Source organism: Eucyclogobius newberryi, unplaced genomic scaffold (genome assembly GCF_026437365.1).
Source record: "Eucyclogobius newberryi isolate DKJ021-1_F unplaced genomic scaffold, fEucNew1.0.hap1 SCAF_7, whole genome shotgun sequence".
Classification (NCBI taxonomy): Eukaryota; Metazoa; Chordata; class Actinopteri; order Gobiiformes; family Gobiidae; genus Eucyclogobius; species Eucyclogobius newberryi.
The window spans coordinates 41,084,021-41,098,345 of record NW_027316389.1 but is presented as its reverse complement, the minus strand read 5'-3'; the positions used below and the strand labels follow the sequence as shown (position 1 = coordinate 41,098,345).

General features: G+C 43.1%; 1 protein-coding gene across 3 annotated transcripts in view; it reads left to right on the top strand.

The window, feature by feature from the left end:
• Positions 1-5,188: 5,188 nt before the first annotated feature.
• LOC140349226 (cell adhesion molecule CEACAM5-like) overlaps positions 5,189-14,325 on the top strand; it is an 82,461-nt gene continuing 73,324 nt past the window's right edge. The window contains exons 1-4 of one of the 3 annotated variants that reach the window (XM_072435499.1): positions 5,189-5,583; positions 5,661-5,927; positions 6,109-6,381; positions 6,461-6,712. In XM_072435499.1, the coding sequence (XP_072291600.1) occupies positions 5,732-5,927; positions 6,109-6,381; positions 6,461-6,712 (721 nt within the window). In that variant the 5' untranslated portion in view covers positions 5,189-5,583; positions 5,661-5,731. The remainder of the gene's footprint in view (positions 5,584-5,660; positions 5,928-6,108; positions 6,382-6,460; positions 6,713-14,325) is intronic. The other 2 variants (XM_072435501.1, XM_072435500.1) reach the window with 2 other exon arrangements.

The following is a 14,325-nucleotide window of genomic DNA, read 5'->3' as shown; positions in this document are numbered from 1 at the left end:
ACGCTCCTTAGCAGACTTCACGTAGAGACAGGTCATGTCAGTCAGGGTGTCTTTGCCAATTCTGAAAAGGGGGATAAAAGGATTAGGGTTAACAGTAATATGGGAATAACACGCTTCACAGATAACAGTTCACATTGTGACGTTAACGGTGTATTTAAGATGCAAAACGCGGAGATATTGGGACATCTGCCATCGGCTAGCGATGCTAGCTAGCTCACTTGAGATAACACGGCTCGTAAAAGCAAAACACTTGCAGAACAGCACACAAAAACATAAACATACACTCGAGTTTAAAACCGGCGCACATTAAAGTGATTAAAAGCGGGTGTTTTAGTCGCAGAGCTTACCTGGTTCAGCCGTCCTGTCGTCTCTCCCAACACCGTGCACAGAGAGACACACAGGAAGCTGATAATGGCCAGGCAAGCGCGTGATTGGTTCGAGTGACGCAGTGCGTGCGTGACGTGCAACGTACGTAAGCCACGTGACCAGAAGTGGTATCGGGAGTTGTAGTTTTTTTCTCTTCCCACGCCGAAAAATAACCCGATAACATAGCAAAGTTTAGCTTACAACTTAGCTCCGAATAGCTGCGTTTAGCTCCGGGCTGTGGGGCTAACAGCCGGTTTAGCACCATAAAACACACACAAAGCACGACCCACACAACCCACGGGCCAACCCACGCCGAAAAATAACCCGATAACATGGTGATAACAGCAAGTAGTCACATTAAGCCCGTATTGCAGAGTGCACTGAAGCAACATGTTAGCTTAGCATTAGCTCCACCAGAGCAGACAAGTAAGAATCTAAAGTGATCACGAGACCGCCTTAAAACACAGCGTTAAAGCAATAATTTAGTAGTAAAGTAAAAGTGTACCTGAGTAAACAGTTCCGTTGCAATGTAGTCCAGGAAATGTAAGCTCTGAAGACTGTGCTCTGCAGACGGTCTGGAGTCATGAGAGGAAAACACAGAGCAGCAGCTGCCATGAGGATCACAGCTGATTGGTGGAAAATGTAAACAACACGTTGGCTAGAAAAAGGTTACGCCCCCCAGGGGAGCAGGAAAAAGACCCCAAAACTCCACATTTTTAACAGCTTAATGTATACGTTTAAGACAACCAATAGTGTTATCTGAAGCACACAGGGGCTTATTGATAACTTCAACTAGCACATTCTGCAAAAAAACGAAAATCACAAATTTGGGGAAAAAAAAGTAAAATGCTGTTTTTCTCAGTTTCACCGAGGCCGACATGGTCCGACAATTGCCGTGGCGAGTCACATATACTCAGACGTCGTCGGCAGGATTCGAACTGGCGCAGGGTTAAAGTTGTGGCACACCGTAAATTACTTTAGAGCAGGTGAGGAGCTCTGGTTTACATGAACAAATTGGAACCTATCAGATAAATAGGATTTAAACCAGCTGAGGGCGGGGCCTCTGAGGGCGGGGCCTCTGAGGGCGGGGCCTCTGAGGGCGGGGCCTCCAACACCTACATCACATTCTAACCTCTGCAGTAGAATGTTGTGGTCGATGGTCAAACGCTGCGCTGAGGTCCAACAGAACCAGGACTGAGACCAGTCCATCGTCAGCGGCTCATAACAAATCGTTTGTGACTTTAACTAGTGCAGTTTCAGTGCTGTGGTGGGCTCTGAACCCTGCTGTGGTGGGCTCTGAACCCTGACTGGAAAACTTCAAATAAGTTATTGTCCTGCAGGTGGCGACAAAGCTGTTTTACTACAACTTTTTCAAGGATTTTAGAGACAAAGGGAAGATTATAAATAGGTCTGTAGTTTAACAATAGGTCGGGATCTAGATGAGTCTTTTTCAGAAGAGGTTTAATGACGTCATGTTTGAAGGACGTGGAACATAGCCACTTTCGAGTGAAGTATTTATTATATTAAGAATAGAGTCTATAATTAGGGGGAGAATGTCTTTGAGGAGCTTGGAATGGGGTCTAGGACACAAGTGGAGCTTTTAGAGGACATAAGGGCTGAAGTTCTCTCTCTTAATCAACAGCTGTGAACCTTTCTAACTTTACAGGTGGATTTATATGGGACGTTAGATTTACAGCTTGGGCTAGTTCAGGACTTTTTTGATCGGGACGCCGAAAATCAAATTTTGTGCAAAATTATTTTTTTCTTCCAAAAAGTAAAATTTCCACGGACCATGTACAATTTCATTTCACTCTGTAAGGTAAGTATGAAATGGAAATGTCAGAGATTGAGATTTTCCCGTTGGAGGTTTATTCAAAATTTCAAACATTTTCAACAACGTTACATTTTTACATCCTATATACAATTTGATTTCACTCTGTAGGGGGTGCTATCATGGCCCTTTTCTTAACTATGAGCAGGTCCAGGCTTGAAAGTCTATGAACCAATTTAAATGTGGGCGAAATCGGACTTGGGATGAGCAAATGGGAGCAATTTTGTTAATGATAATTTGTCTTTGTCGGACAAATTTGCACCTGCGCCGCACACATACATTGTATAATTGAAATTTGGATACCTTTTGATGCCACACTCCTGAAGATGATTTCCCCCAAATTTGAGCTTGATCAGGCAATCGCCCAAAGAAGAGTTTGTTAAAGTGTGAAGCGTAAACATTTGGACATTTCAGAGATTTTGTACAAGGGCTATTAAGCCATTAACTTTCGACATTAAAGTCATAATCGTATGAGATGAAAGTCAAAGTCAAAAAGTTGTAATTTAACAAGAATAAAGTCATGAATTTATGAGAACAAAGTTGTGGTTTAGGGGCCGGTTTAGGGGCTCTGAATGTTCTGATTCAAAGTGACATGAGCAGTTCACTTTCAGCACGCCAGGACGCAAATGAACGGGCTTGGATGAGTTGACAGTTTAGAACTACACAAAAGCCTGCAATAGATGTTAAAGTGTTTCCTGGCCTTTAAAACAATGTCTTACGTGTGTGCTGATTACAAGACAAGACACTGCAGTTTATCAGCGCCAGGACAGAAGGAGACGCCTCTGTGTTATATTCACACATGTTCTGCTCCTCTAAGTTGTTTTTCTACCTGGGCACTTTGCGCACAATCACAATTCTTACTCATTGTGTGCACTTACGTTTTATGCACCGATTCTAACCTTTTTGTCGTCCCTTGGACAAACTCAGTAAAAACACACGGAACACAAAACAGCTGTTTGCTGTCTGCGCTTCCTCTCAGATCCTCCTGTCTAACGCTTGGATCGTGTTTGGCACAGCCAAAAAGCGATATGTTTTACGCACACGCCATCATCCATACAACTCATTCCACCTCCTATAGCCGAGTAACACAAGTACAACCTGATATACCCATGTAGCCCAGGCTGATGACTACAATGAGAGGATACTATAAAGCTCCAACAACACAAGTGCACCCAACACCGGAGTACGTCATTTTACACATCAATCCTTGTTAACTGTGAGGCACTGCAGCTCCACCAGCCGTAGTGCTCTGATATAAAACCTATGCAACAAAAAACTTATATGAACAGTGACTTTGTACAAAGTTTAGGAGGTTGAAGAGGCAGATGTCGAGGGAGCAGATTATTGGTGAAAATGGTCCGAGACTCCCTCGTCTTCTGTGGCTCTGAGTGCGGTCAGTGTCCTACCCAGTGTCCAGGACCTGAGCCATGCGCAGGCAATTAACCAGAAGGACATGGGGACACTGCACCTGGGAAATGATTGTATGTGATGTCTGAAAGGCCAGCATTATAAAGATCAACATCTATTGTGGGCTTTGTGTAAACTTTTAACCAATCCAAGTCCATTTGCGTCCTGGCCGTGGTGCTGAAAGTGAAAGTAAACTTTAATGTCGAAATGTAATTACTTTATTCTCTTAGTGCCCCTTTTTTTTGTTTTGGATTTGCCCTTATACTTTGTTGTAATTTTGCGATTTTCACAGTACGATAACATTGGATGTTTCTCTTATTGCTACGGCTACACAGTAAAAAATATGGCATGGGTCCAATTGGCTTTTTTGATTGGGACGCCAACATTGAATTTTGGGCAAAATCTTGAACATTTTTGTAAAAAAAAAAAATTCCCCACTATATATACATTTAAATGTCACGCTAGGACGCGGGGACGCTATCGCACACATTTACATTTTTTTTCACAATACACAAGTCCGAGCTTGAAAGTTGATAACTGATTCAAATTTGGTCCAAATTGCACTCGTTTTGCGCAAATGGGAGCAATTTTTTAATTAGCAAAATTTCAAAATGTGGTGTAGAGCATGTAAGCTGTGAGTCCAGACTACTGCAGAGTGATATTGCCTTTAAACACCTCTCTCATTTACTTCTCACACAGAGTTCAGTTTCCTGAGGCTTTGGATGCAACGCAAACTACAAAAATGGGACTCTTCACATTCTGTGTTGTTGCTATTGCCTTCACAGGTAGGAAAAAGTACATTTTACTTTGGTTAAATGTTGTGATTACGTGTTGGTGGAAAACTAAAGGTATATTAAAAACGAACCAGCAGTTTGTCTTTATATGTTAAAGGAAAAACATTTTTAACCTTGAGTTTATGAATACGATGTCACATGCCTGAATGTTTTTGTGTTTAATTATGATTCCAGGTTTAGTGTCAGGAGATGGTGTGTTGCCTGATTCTGTGGAAGCAGCTGTTGGAGGCACAGTCATGTTCACCACATCAATTCCTCCAACACAAACACCTTTTTTTAGAATGGAATGGGATTTTGAATATATTGATATAGTCGACACAAAGCGTGATGGCATTTATCCAAAGTATAAAGACAGGGTCACTCTGTTCAACTCTACTGGATCTCTGGAGCTCAGGAACGTGACTTTTGATGACGCTGGACTGTACCAAGTGGCTATTGAACTAACACAATTATCTAAAAGAAAAGGGAAAACAAAACTGAAAGTTTATGGTAATTGTTTTATTATGATGTAAATGTATGCATGTAAAACTACACACATTTTAATCTCATATAAGCACCATATATGAAACATTACAATTGATTTGGATTCAAATGATTTTTTAATTAAATTTAATCTATTTTATTCTGTATATTCATATATATCTGTATATTATTCCTACACCATCTTCAGGTTAATGATGAGGTTAATGATAGTTTTATGAAAAATACAAACGTTATAGAACAGTAATCTATATAAAATCCTTAATCCCAAATCCACCTCCCTGGGGCCCTAATTTAGATGCTGAGCCCTGTAGGTTGGGAGTCACTGCTCAAGGTGAAAGTGGGTTGGCACAGGCTTATATGATCGCCATGGCATTCATTCTCTTATTGTATGTTGATTAAATGACTCTGTCTCTCCTCCCACAGAGCGAGTGTCTGATGCGAGAGTCACAGTCAGCAGCTCAGACTCGGTGGAGTTCATCAGTTCTGTGACTCTGTCGTGCTCTGCCTCTGGCCTCTCTCTGTCTTTCCTCTGGTTAAATGGCAGTGATGAAGTCACAGCCAGTGACAGAGTGAATCTCACTGATGGAGGCGCAACTCTCACTATAGCCACTGTGAGGCGCTCTGACCAGGGACCATTCAGATGTAAAGTGTCTAATCCTGTCAGTAGCAGCACCAGTGATCCTGCAGAACTCTCCATCAGCTGTGAGTGAATGATGTCTACTGTTAATCACATTCACGACTCTCCACATTTAACTTTATTCAATGTTTTCTTCCTTCAGACGGACCTGATGATGTCATTTTGAAGACCTCTCCACAAATCGATGACTTTGAGGAAGGCTCAGACGTCCTTATGTCCTGCTCAGCTGACTCTAGACCTGCAGCTCAGTTTCAATGGCTTTTTAATGGAGAGCTGTTGTCTTTTACTGGAGCACAGTTAGAACTGATGAAGATCCAGATGAACCAGAGTGGAGACTACAGCTGTCAGGCTTTCAACAGCAAAACTCACAGATACACAACTTCTGAGCCTGGACTCATCTCTGTGTTGAGTAAGAGCAGTGTCTTTTATCCATAAGATTTGTCTGTTGAACGTATCTTCATAATTTGCCTTCATGCCATGTCCTTTAAAATGTCAAAAGACAAATATTTATTACGTTTGCAATATTTACTGTAACTAATCTAACATCTTCAGTGAGGAAATCTTTGTGATATTTAGTTTTTCTTCCACAGAGAGAATAATGAATATTTCTGTCGAGTCATCGTCCAATCAGCCGATGGAAGGCTCCTCAGTGAATATAATCTGTGATGCCTCTGGCTCCATCTTCAGCAGAAAGTGGTTGATAAATGGACAGGAGCTAAAGCCTTCTGAAAACATTGTATTTTATGAACAAAAACAAGTGTTGTCTTTTAATGTCCTGAACAGAAAAGACAGTGGGACTTACGTCTGTGAAATTAGTAACTCCATCAACAGTGAGACAGCGTCTTACTCTCTGCATGTGAACTGTAAGTGTCAGTGCTAAACGCTTCATGTTTCATTCATCTACGTCAAGCATTTACTTTAACTCTTCATTATTTTTTTCAGATGGACCAGAAAATGTTCAAATCTCAGGTCCAAAAGAGATTCAAGAGGGCAAAACATTAAAATTAAGATGCTTTTGTGACTCTGTACCAACTGCTAACTACACCTGGATTAAGAATAGGAAGATCCTCGCTCAATCATCTGAATATACTAAAGAGTCTGCTGGATCTTCAGACAGTGGACAATACATCTGTAAAGCAACAAATAAAATCACAAAGAAAACAGTCGAGGCTTCACATACAGTGCTTGTGACAGGTAAAAAAACAGAATCTTTCTTCAGATGACAAACAGGCTAACTATAGATCCTTTAAACCAGCCGTATTGAATGGCTGTTTCCACAGACATGAATTCACTTACTCAGATCTAAATAATCTGCAGTAACTTGTGCAGTGACTAAATGGCACTGTGCTCTCTGCTTAAGTCACTACATCTGAGCAGTTTTGTTTCACTGTATCTCATTCTATGTCGTTAGTACCTCAGGAGGGCCTCTCAACTGGAGCCATCGCTGGAATCATTGTTGTAATATTCGTGATTGTTGCTGGAGCGATTGTAGGAGGTTTACATTTGTATAAATGCCAGTAAGTTATTAGAACAAGATCTACAGTCTTGATTTAATGTACATAGGCCTACTGTATTGATCCTGTTCTGTTTGTTTTTCAGAAAAGGCAAACAATAAGTAATAAGAGAGAATATCTACTCTTATTACTTATTTTTAGTAGAAAAAAAAAATCTGTTGTCATTTGGACTCTGGACTGAATGGAACACTCCTGGCCGAATGAGGATTACACCGACTTATTTTTTATAGTTTATTTTCATGGTTTTAGAATATTTTATAGTTTATAAAATATTCTATAGTCTGCTTGTGAGTGTATTTTTTGGACGCCTCGGAAGAGTGGAAACTACAGCTGTCAGGCTTTCAACAGCAAAACTCTCAGATACACAACTTCTGAGCCTGGACTCATGTGATAAAATGTGAATATATGATTATATTTCTGTAATGTATTTTATCTGCATAATAGTGATATATTATCTGCATCATTAGTCTAAGAGAAAAACAGCATGCGTGTCAGCATTTGTTTGTGAAGGTGTCGTAAAGAGAATGTTTCTCCTAGGGAGGGGTGTAACACCCCAGGGGAGTTAGATAAACATTACCCACGGCTTTATCTCTACAGACTGTTGTAAAAGACAAGTGCTTTGATGTGAAGCTGACCAATGAGAAATGTGCCTATTCCAGAATATCTAATAAAACCAACCTGCATGAGAAAAAACGTCGTGAGACGCAGGAGGGTCACGCGGCCTGCTTACAACAGCCTGCGTGACCGGTCCCGGCGTTTTCTCCATGCATGCCACACAAACGTCTGATATTTCTGTCGTTTCATATTCTAAGTTGAATTGTGTTCTCTGTGTGTTAAGGAATAGCATTGGTGTATGTCTGATTCCATGACAACTCATCTCTCTGTTGAGTAAGAGCAGTGTCTTTTATCCATAAGATTTATCTGTTAAACGTATCTTCATAATTTGCCTTTATGCCATGTCCTTTAAAATGTCAAAAGACAAATATTAAGTTTGCAATATTTACTGTAACTAATCTAATATCTTCAGTGAGGAAATCTTTGTCATATTTAGTTTTTCTGTCGAGTCATCGTCCAATCAGCCGATGGAAGGCTCCTCAGTGAATATAATCTGTGATGCCTCTGGCTCCCATCTTCAGCAGAAAGTGGTTGATAAATGGACAGGAGCTAAAGCCTTCTGAAAACATTGTATTTTATGAACAAAAACTAGTATTGTCTAACCCTAGAACATTTTTATAGTTTATAAAATATTCTATAGTCTGCTCGTGAGTGTATTTCTCGAACGCGCATCTGGAGCCTCGGACGCGCGTCTGCACGTGTGCGTATTTTTCGACTTCTGTAAATATATATTCATATTTAGCCACAACATGATTTTATATTATAATTATAGTCAGTTTATTTTACTCTGTTCAGAGCAATTGTATGGAATTTGATTACTCCTTAGAATTGATGCTTGTGGATTTATTTTGTTTCTGCCGCTCTCCACTTCATCCAACTTGTTCTGGTTTTAAAGTGAATAAGTCTTGTTTGAAATTATAATTATAATTTAATTTTGTTCGTACAACAGCCTGTTCGTTAGTACAACAGCCACTTTACGTGGGATCTAAGCGGACATATGACAGCGGAGAAAGTGACTGACAGCGAAAGTGGGGCATAGGCCACCAGACACACGCAGGAGCGTTACACAAGCGAGACGTTGCAGGGGTGAGGGCCTAGGAGCGACGGCACTAAAGAAGCCAAAGTAGGTTAAGGATTAAATTAAAGGCCGTGGCTGGAGAGCCGCGGCGCGGTCAAATTGCTGCGCAGTTTCAGGGACCGCGGCATTTCCCTTATAGCCCGTTATAGCCTCATGGCTAACCCTTACCTTAACCTTAACCCTAACCCTAACCCTAACCTTAAAACTAAAACGGCGCTAAAACGCGGTCAAATAGCGGCGTTGTTTCAGGAGCCGCTATATATATATATATATATATATATATATATATATATATATATATTTCGCCCTAGGAGGAGTTTGTTAGAGTGTGAAGCGTAAATGTCAACATTTCAATTTGGCGTTTTTCCTATTTCTGACACATATTTGCGGGTCCGCCGCACAGAGACCGTAGCACTTAGAATAAAAATATGGATAGCTTTCGATGCCCCGCTTGACTAGATAACATTCCCCAAATATGAACTTGATCGGGCTATCGCCCTAGGAGGAGTTTGTTAAAGTGTGAAGCGTAAAAATGTGTTTTTTAATGGAGGAATACATTTTATTTGAGACTAAATGTAAGTATCTGAGGGAAAACTTACCAGTATTTGAATGTGGATATGTGCATCACTGAAATAACAAATAATACATTTATTTAAAGGAACACTGTATTACAGGAGTAACACTGACACAACAACATACCTGGAATGGTCTTGTCAGGGGGCAAAGGTCATGTCAAGAGGCTTTGCACATTTTCTTTTGCTTCTGACTCAATGTAAAGGAGATTTTCCCTTGAAATACAAAAAACTGTATTTATCTACTGAGCAGTATAGAATGTTAATTTTATACAGAGGGTAACTGGAGTAAAGCCATGCAGGTACAGGAGGAATAAAGAAACAGTACAAATATTACTTTTTGTACCAATGAAACTACATTTTACCTTGATCTACTTTTTCCAGTCGCTCGTCAGCTTCACCATCTCTGTGGTTGCACATCCAGTTTTTTACATATTTTTCCTCAAAGTTTTTGTCTTTGGTGAATGACTCTGTGGTACCAAAAAGGCAACATACAGAATGAATTATTGTGACTTGTACATAAAATGTAGATTTACCTAATTCCAATAAAAAGTATGAATTCCAGTGCTATAAATGCTAACCACAAGTAATTAAATCCAGACGTCTTCATATGAGGTCCATGCTTGTTAGGCTGCATGTTGTCTTCATATGAGGTCCATGCTTTGTTAGGCTGCATGTTGTCTTCACATGAGGTCCATGCTTTGTTAGGCTGCATGTTGTCTTCATATGAGGTCCATGCTTTGTTAGGCTGCATGTTGTCTTCACATGAGGTCCATGCTTTGTTAGGCTGCATGTTGTCTTCATATGAGGTCCATGCTTGTTAGGCTGCATGTTGTCTTCATATGAGGTCCATGCTTTGTTAGGCTGCATGTTGTCTTCATATGAGGTCCATGCTTTGTTAGGCTGCATGTTGTCTTCATATGAGGTCCATGCTTTGTTAGGCTGCATGTTGTCTTCACATGAGGTCCATGCTTTGTTAGGCTGCATGTTGTCTTCATATGAGGTCCATGCTTGTTAGGCTGCATGTTGTCTTCATATGAGGTCCATGCTTTGTTAGGCTGCATGTTGTCTTCATATGAGGTCCATGCTTTGTTAGGCTGCATGTTGTCTTCATATGAGGTCCATGCTTGTTAGGCTGCATGTTGTCTTCATATGAGGTCCATGCTTTGTTAGGCTGCATGTTGTCTTCATATGAGGTCCATGCTTTGTTAGGCTGCATGTTGTCTTCATATGAGGTCCATGCTTTGTTAGGCTGCATGTTGTCTTCATATGAGGTCCATGCTTTGTTAGGCTGCATGTTGTCTTCATATGAGGTCCATGCTTTGTTAGGCTGCATGTTGTCTTCATATGAGGTCCATGCTTTGTTAGGCTGCATGTTGTCTTCATATGAGGTCCATGCTTTGTTAGGCTGCATGTTGTCTTCATATGAGGTCCATGCTTTGTTAGGCTGCATGTTGTCTTCATATGAGGTCCATGCTTTGTTAGGCTGCATGTTGTCTTCACATGAGGTCCATGCTTTGTTAGGCTGCATGTTGTCTTCATATGAGGTCCATGCTTTGTTAGGCTGCATGTTGTCTTCATATGAGGTCCATGCTTTGTTAGGCTGCATGTTGTCTTCATATGAGGTCCATGCTTTGTTAGGCTGCATGTTGTCTTCATATGAGGTCCATGCTTTGTTAGGCTGCATGTTGTCTTCACATGAGGTCCATGCTTTGTTAGGCTGCATGTTGTCTTCACATGAGGTCCATGCTTTGTTAGGCTGCATGTTGTCTTCATATGAGGTCCATGCTTTGTTAGGCTGCATGTTGTCTTCATATGAGGTCCATGCTTTGTTAGGCTGCATGTTGTCTTCATATGAGGTCCATGCTTTGTTAGGCTGCATGTTGTCTTCACATGAGGTCCATGCTTTGTTAGGCTGCATGTTGTCTTCATATGAGGTCCATGCTTTGTTAGGCTGCATGTTGTCTTCATATGAGGTCCATGCTTTGTTAGGCTGCATGTTGTCTTTGAGGGCTTTTTAATAGTGTACACTTTTGGGTGGCCACATCACATTTTCTGCCTTTTACTCCAATAGGAAATGATAAAGTGGAAGCTGAGGTGGTCATGGTAACTGTACTGTAATTCTATGATTGTCTTTAGTGTGGTAAATGGTCTTTGTCCATATCAGATGCAGCACGGCCTGCAAGTGGAAGAAAGTTAAATTAGTAATGTACATGCAATACTTATTCTGAAACATTTTCAGGTGTAACAAAATGTATTTAATTGATGGTCATCTATAAACAATAAAACATAATTAACCACTAAGTAAACAGAACCATCATAAGTATGGCAGAGTAATGAGGAAATAAAAAGATAAATAAAGCACAAGTGTAACAGCTGCAGAGCTCAAGAAACAAGCCACACAAAAGTTTCACCCAGAAACTTGCATGTCGTTTGTTTGCTGTTGAATGGATTTAAGTGAGAATAGCATAGAAATAAATCATATTGATGAGAAAAATAAAATGTTTGTTTTAAAGCCAAATTAATCATTACATTTCCAATACTTTAGAAAATTCATAGCATAGAGTACTTGTACTTTCAGAGACAATAGTCATGGAAAATAATGGAAAACATTTATTTGGTAACCTGCTCTATGAGCTATTCTCTCCTCCAGACGCATAGACACAGACAGAAGCTCTGCTGCGTCTCGAGGCTCCTGTCCCCACACCGCTCCCAGAGAGGCAGGTCAGCCCCATGGTCGGCCCCTGAGGGCGGGCGCACAACCCAGAGTTTACTCCCGTGTCCACATAACACACATAGATTGGTCCACTCTGTGCCTATTCAACCCATATTTTATCCCAAGAACAGATTATGATTATTTGATGTTGTACTAATGACTTTTTCTAGTAGTTAAGCTAAATGCTTGCAAAATGTTAGCTACTGCAGCTAACAGACGCTAGCTAACAAGACAAACAAGGTTAACAATAAAAACTTGTGGGATTTCTATTCACTTCTCAATAATACAAACATCATGATGACTCACCGTAAGTTGTCTCACTGCTGAGGCTCCGCCTCTGCTCACCAGTATGATCTGTTTCTCCTGTCTCTGCTTGGCATAGAACAGCTGTCTTTTGTCAGTAAAACGTTTGTAGCAGGAGGGATGAGAGTAGTAATCACTGTCCAACATGTGTACGATGTGCAACACGGCGTTGTTCTCTCCCCTTCAGTGAGATCCACTCTTTTGCGATCGTCCTGAATGTGTCCCATCGTGTTCGAGTCATGACGCAGGTATTTTCGTCACAATTTTTGTCTACAATATGCATACAGCACGCAGGATTTTCCTCTGGATTCGGCATTGTGCGCTGCCGCGTTCAACAGGGCGCGCCATCTTTGTTTCTTCTTCTCCTTGGGGTTTTTTGGCGGCCTCAGTACACTCCTCTGTCCACCGGGGGGTCACAGCAGCCTCAGTACACTCCTCTGTCCACCGGGGGGTCACAGCAGCCTCAGTACACTCCTCTGTCCACCGGGGGGGACAGCAGCCTCAGTACACTCCTCTGTCCACCGGGGGGGCAGCAGCCTCAGTACACTCCTCTGACCACCGGGGGGGGACAGCAGCCTCAGTACACTCCTCTGTCCACCGGGGGCAGGTTACGCGGTTGGCGTGATATGTAAAGTTTATGAATGCGTTGGATATCTCCTGCCTCTCCTTGAACCGACACCTTAACGTGGTGGAGGGGTTTGAGTGCCCTAATGATCCCGGGAACTATGTTGTCGGGGGCTTCAAGCCCCTGGTAGGGTCTCCCAAGGCAAACAGGTCCTAGGTGACGGGTCAGACAAAGATCGGTTCAGAAGCCCCCTATGATGAGTAAAAAAACAAGGCCGTTTACGTCGCCCGGATCGGCGTCACCGGGGCCCCATCCTGGAGCCAGGCCTGGGATGGGTGCTCCATGGCGAGCGCCTGGTGGCCGGGTCTTACCCCACGGGGCCCGGCCGGGCACAGCCCGAAAGAGCGACGTGGGGCCGCCCTCCCGTGGGCCCACCACCCGCAGGAGGATCCATAAGGGGCCGGTGCAGAGAGATCTGGGCGGCAGTCGACGGCAGGGGCCTCGGCGACCAGATCTCCAGACACAGAGACTAACTCTGGGGACATGGAATGTCACCTCGCTGGGGGGGAAAGAGCCTGAGCTTGTGCGGGAGGTTGAGCGATACCGACTAGATATAGTCGGCCTCACCTCCACGCACAGTTTGGGCTCTGGAACCCATCTCCTCGAGAGGGGCTGGACGCTCCACTTCTCTGGTGTTGCCCGCTGGGAGAGGCGGCGGGTTCATGGGAGTTTTCCCAACCAGTCCACATGTGCTTAGTGGATCTGGAGAAGGCTTTCGACCGTGTCCCTCGGGGTGTCCTTTGGGAGGTGCTCCGGGAGTACGGGGTCCGGGGCCCTTTGCTCAGGGCTGTCCGGTCCCTGTATGACCGGAGCAGGAGCTGTGTTCGCATTGCCGGCAGTAAGTCAGACCTGTTCCCAGTGCATGTTGGACTCCGCCAGGGCTGCCCTTTGTCACCGGTTCTGTTCATAATTTTTATGGACAGAATTTCTAGGCGCAGTCAGGGGTCGGAGGGTGTCCGGTTTGGGGACCAAAGGATTCCATCTCTGCTGTTTGCAGACGATGTTGTCCTGATGGCTCCATCAAACCCGGACCTGCAACATGCACTGGGACGGTTTGCAGCCGAGTGTGAAGCGGCTGGGATGAGAATCAGCACCTCCAAATGGGGGGTAAGACCCGGCCACCAGGGGGTAAGACCCGGCCACCAGGCGCCCGCCATGGAGCACCCATCCCAGGCCTGGCTCCAGGATGGGGCCCCGGTGACGCCAATCCGGGCGACGTAAACGGCCTTGCTTTTGTCGTCATCATAAGAGGCTTCTGAACCGATCTTTGTCTGACCCGTCACCTAGGACCTGTTTGCCTTGGGAGACCCTACCAGGGGCTTGAAGCCCCCGACAACATAGCTCCCGGGATCATTCGGGCACTCAAACCCCTCCACCACGTTAA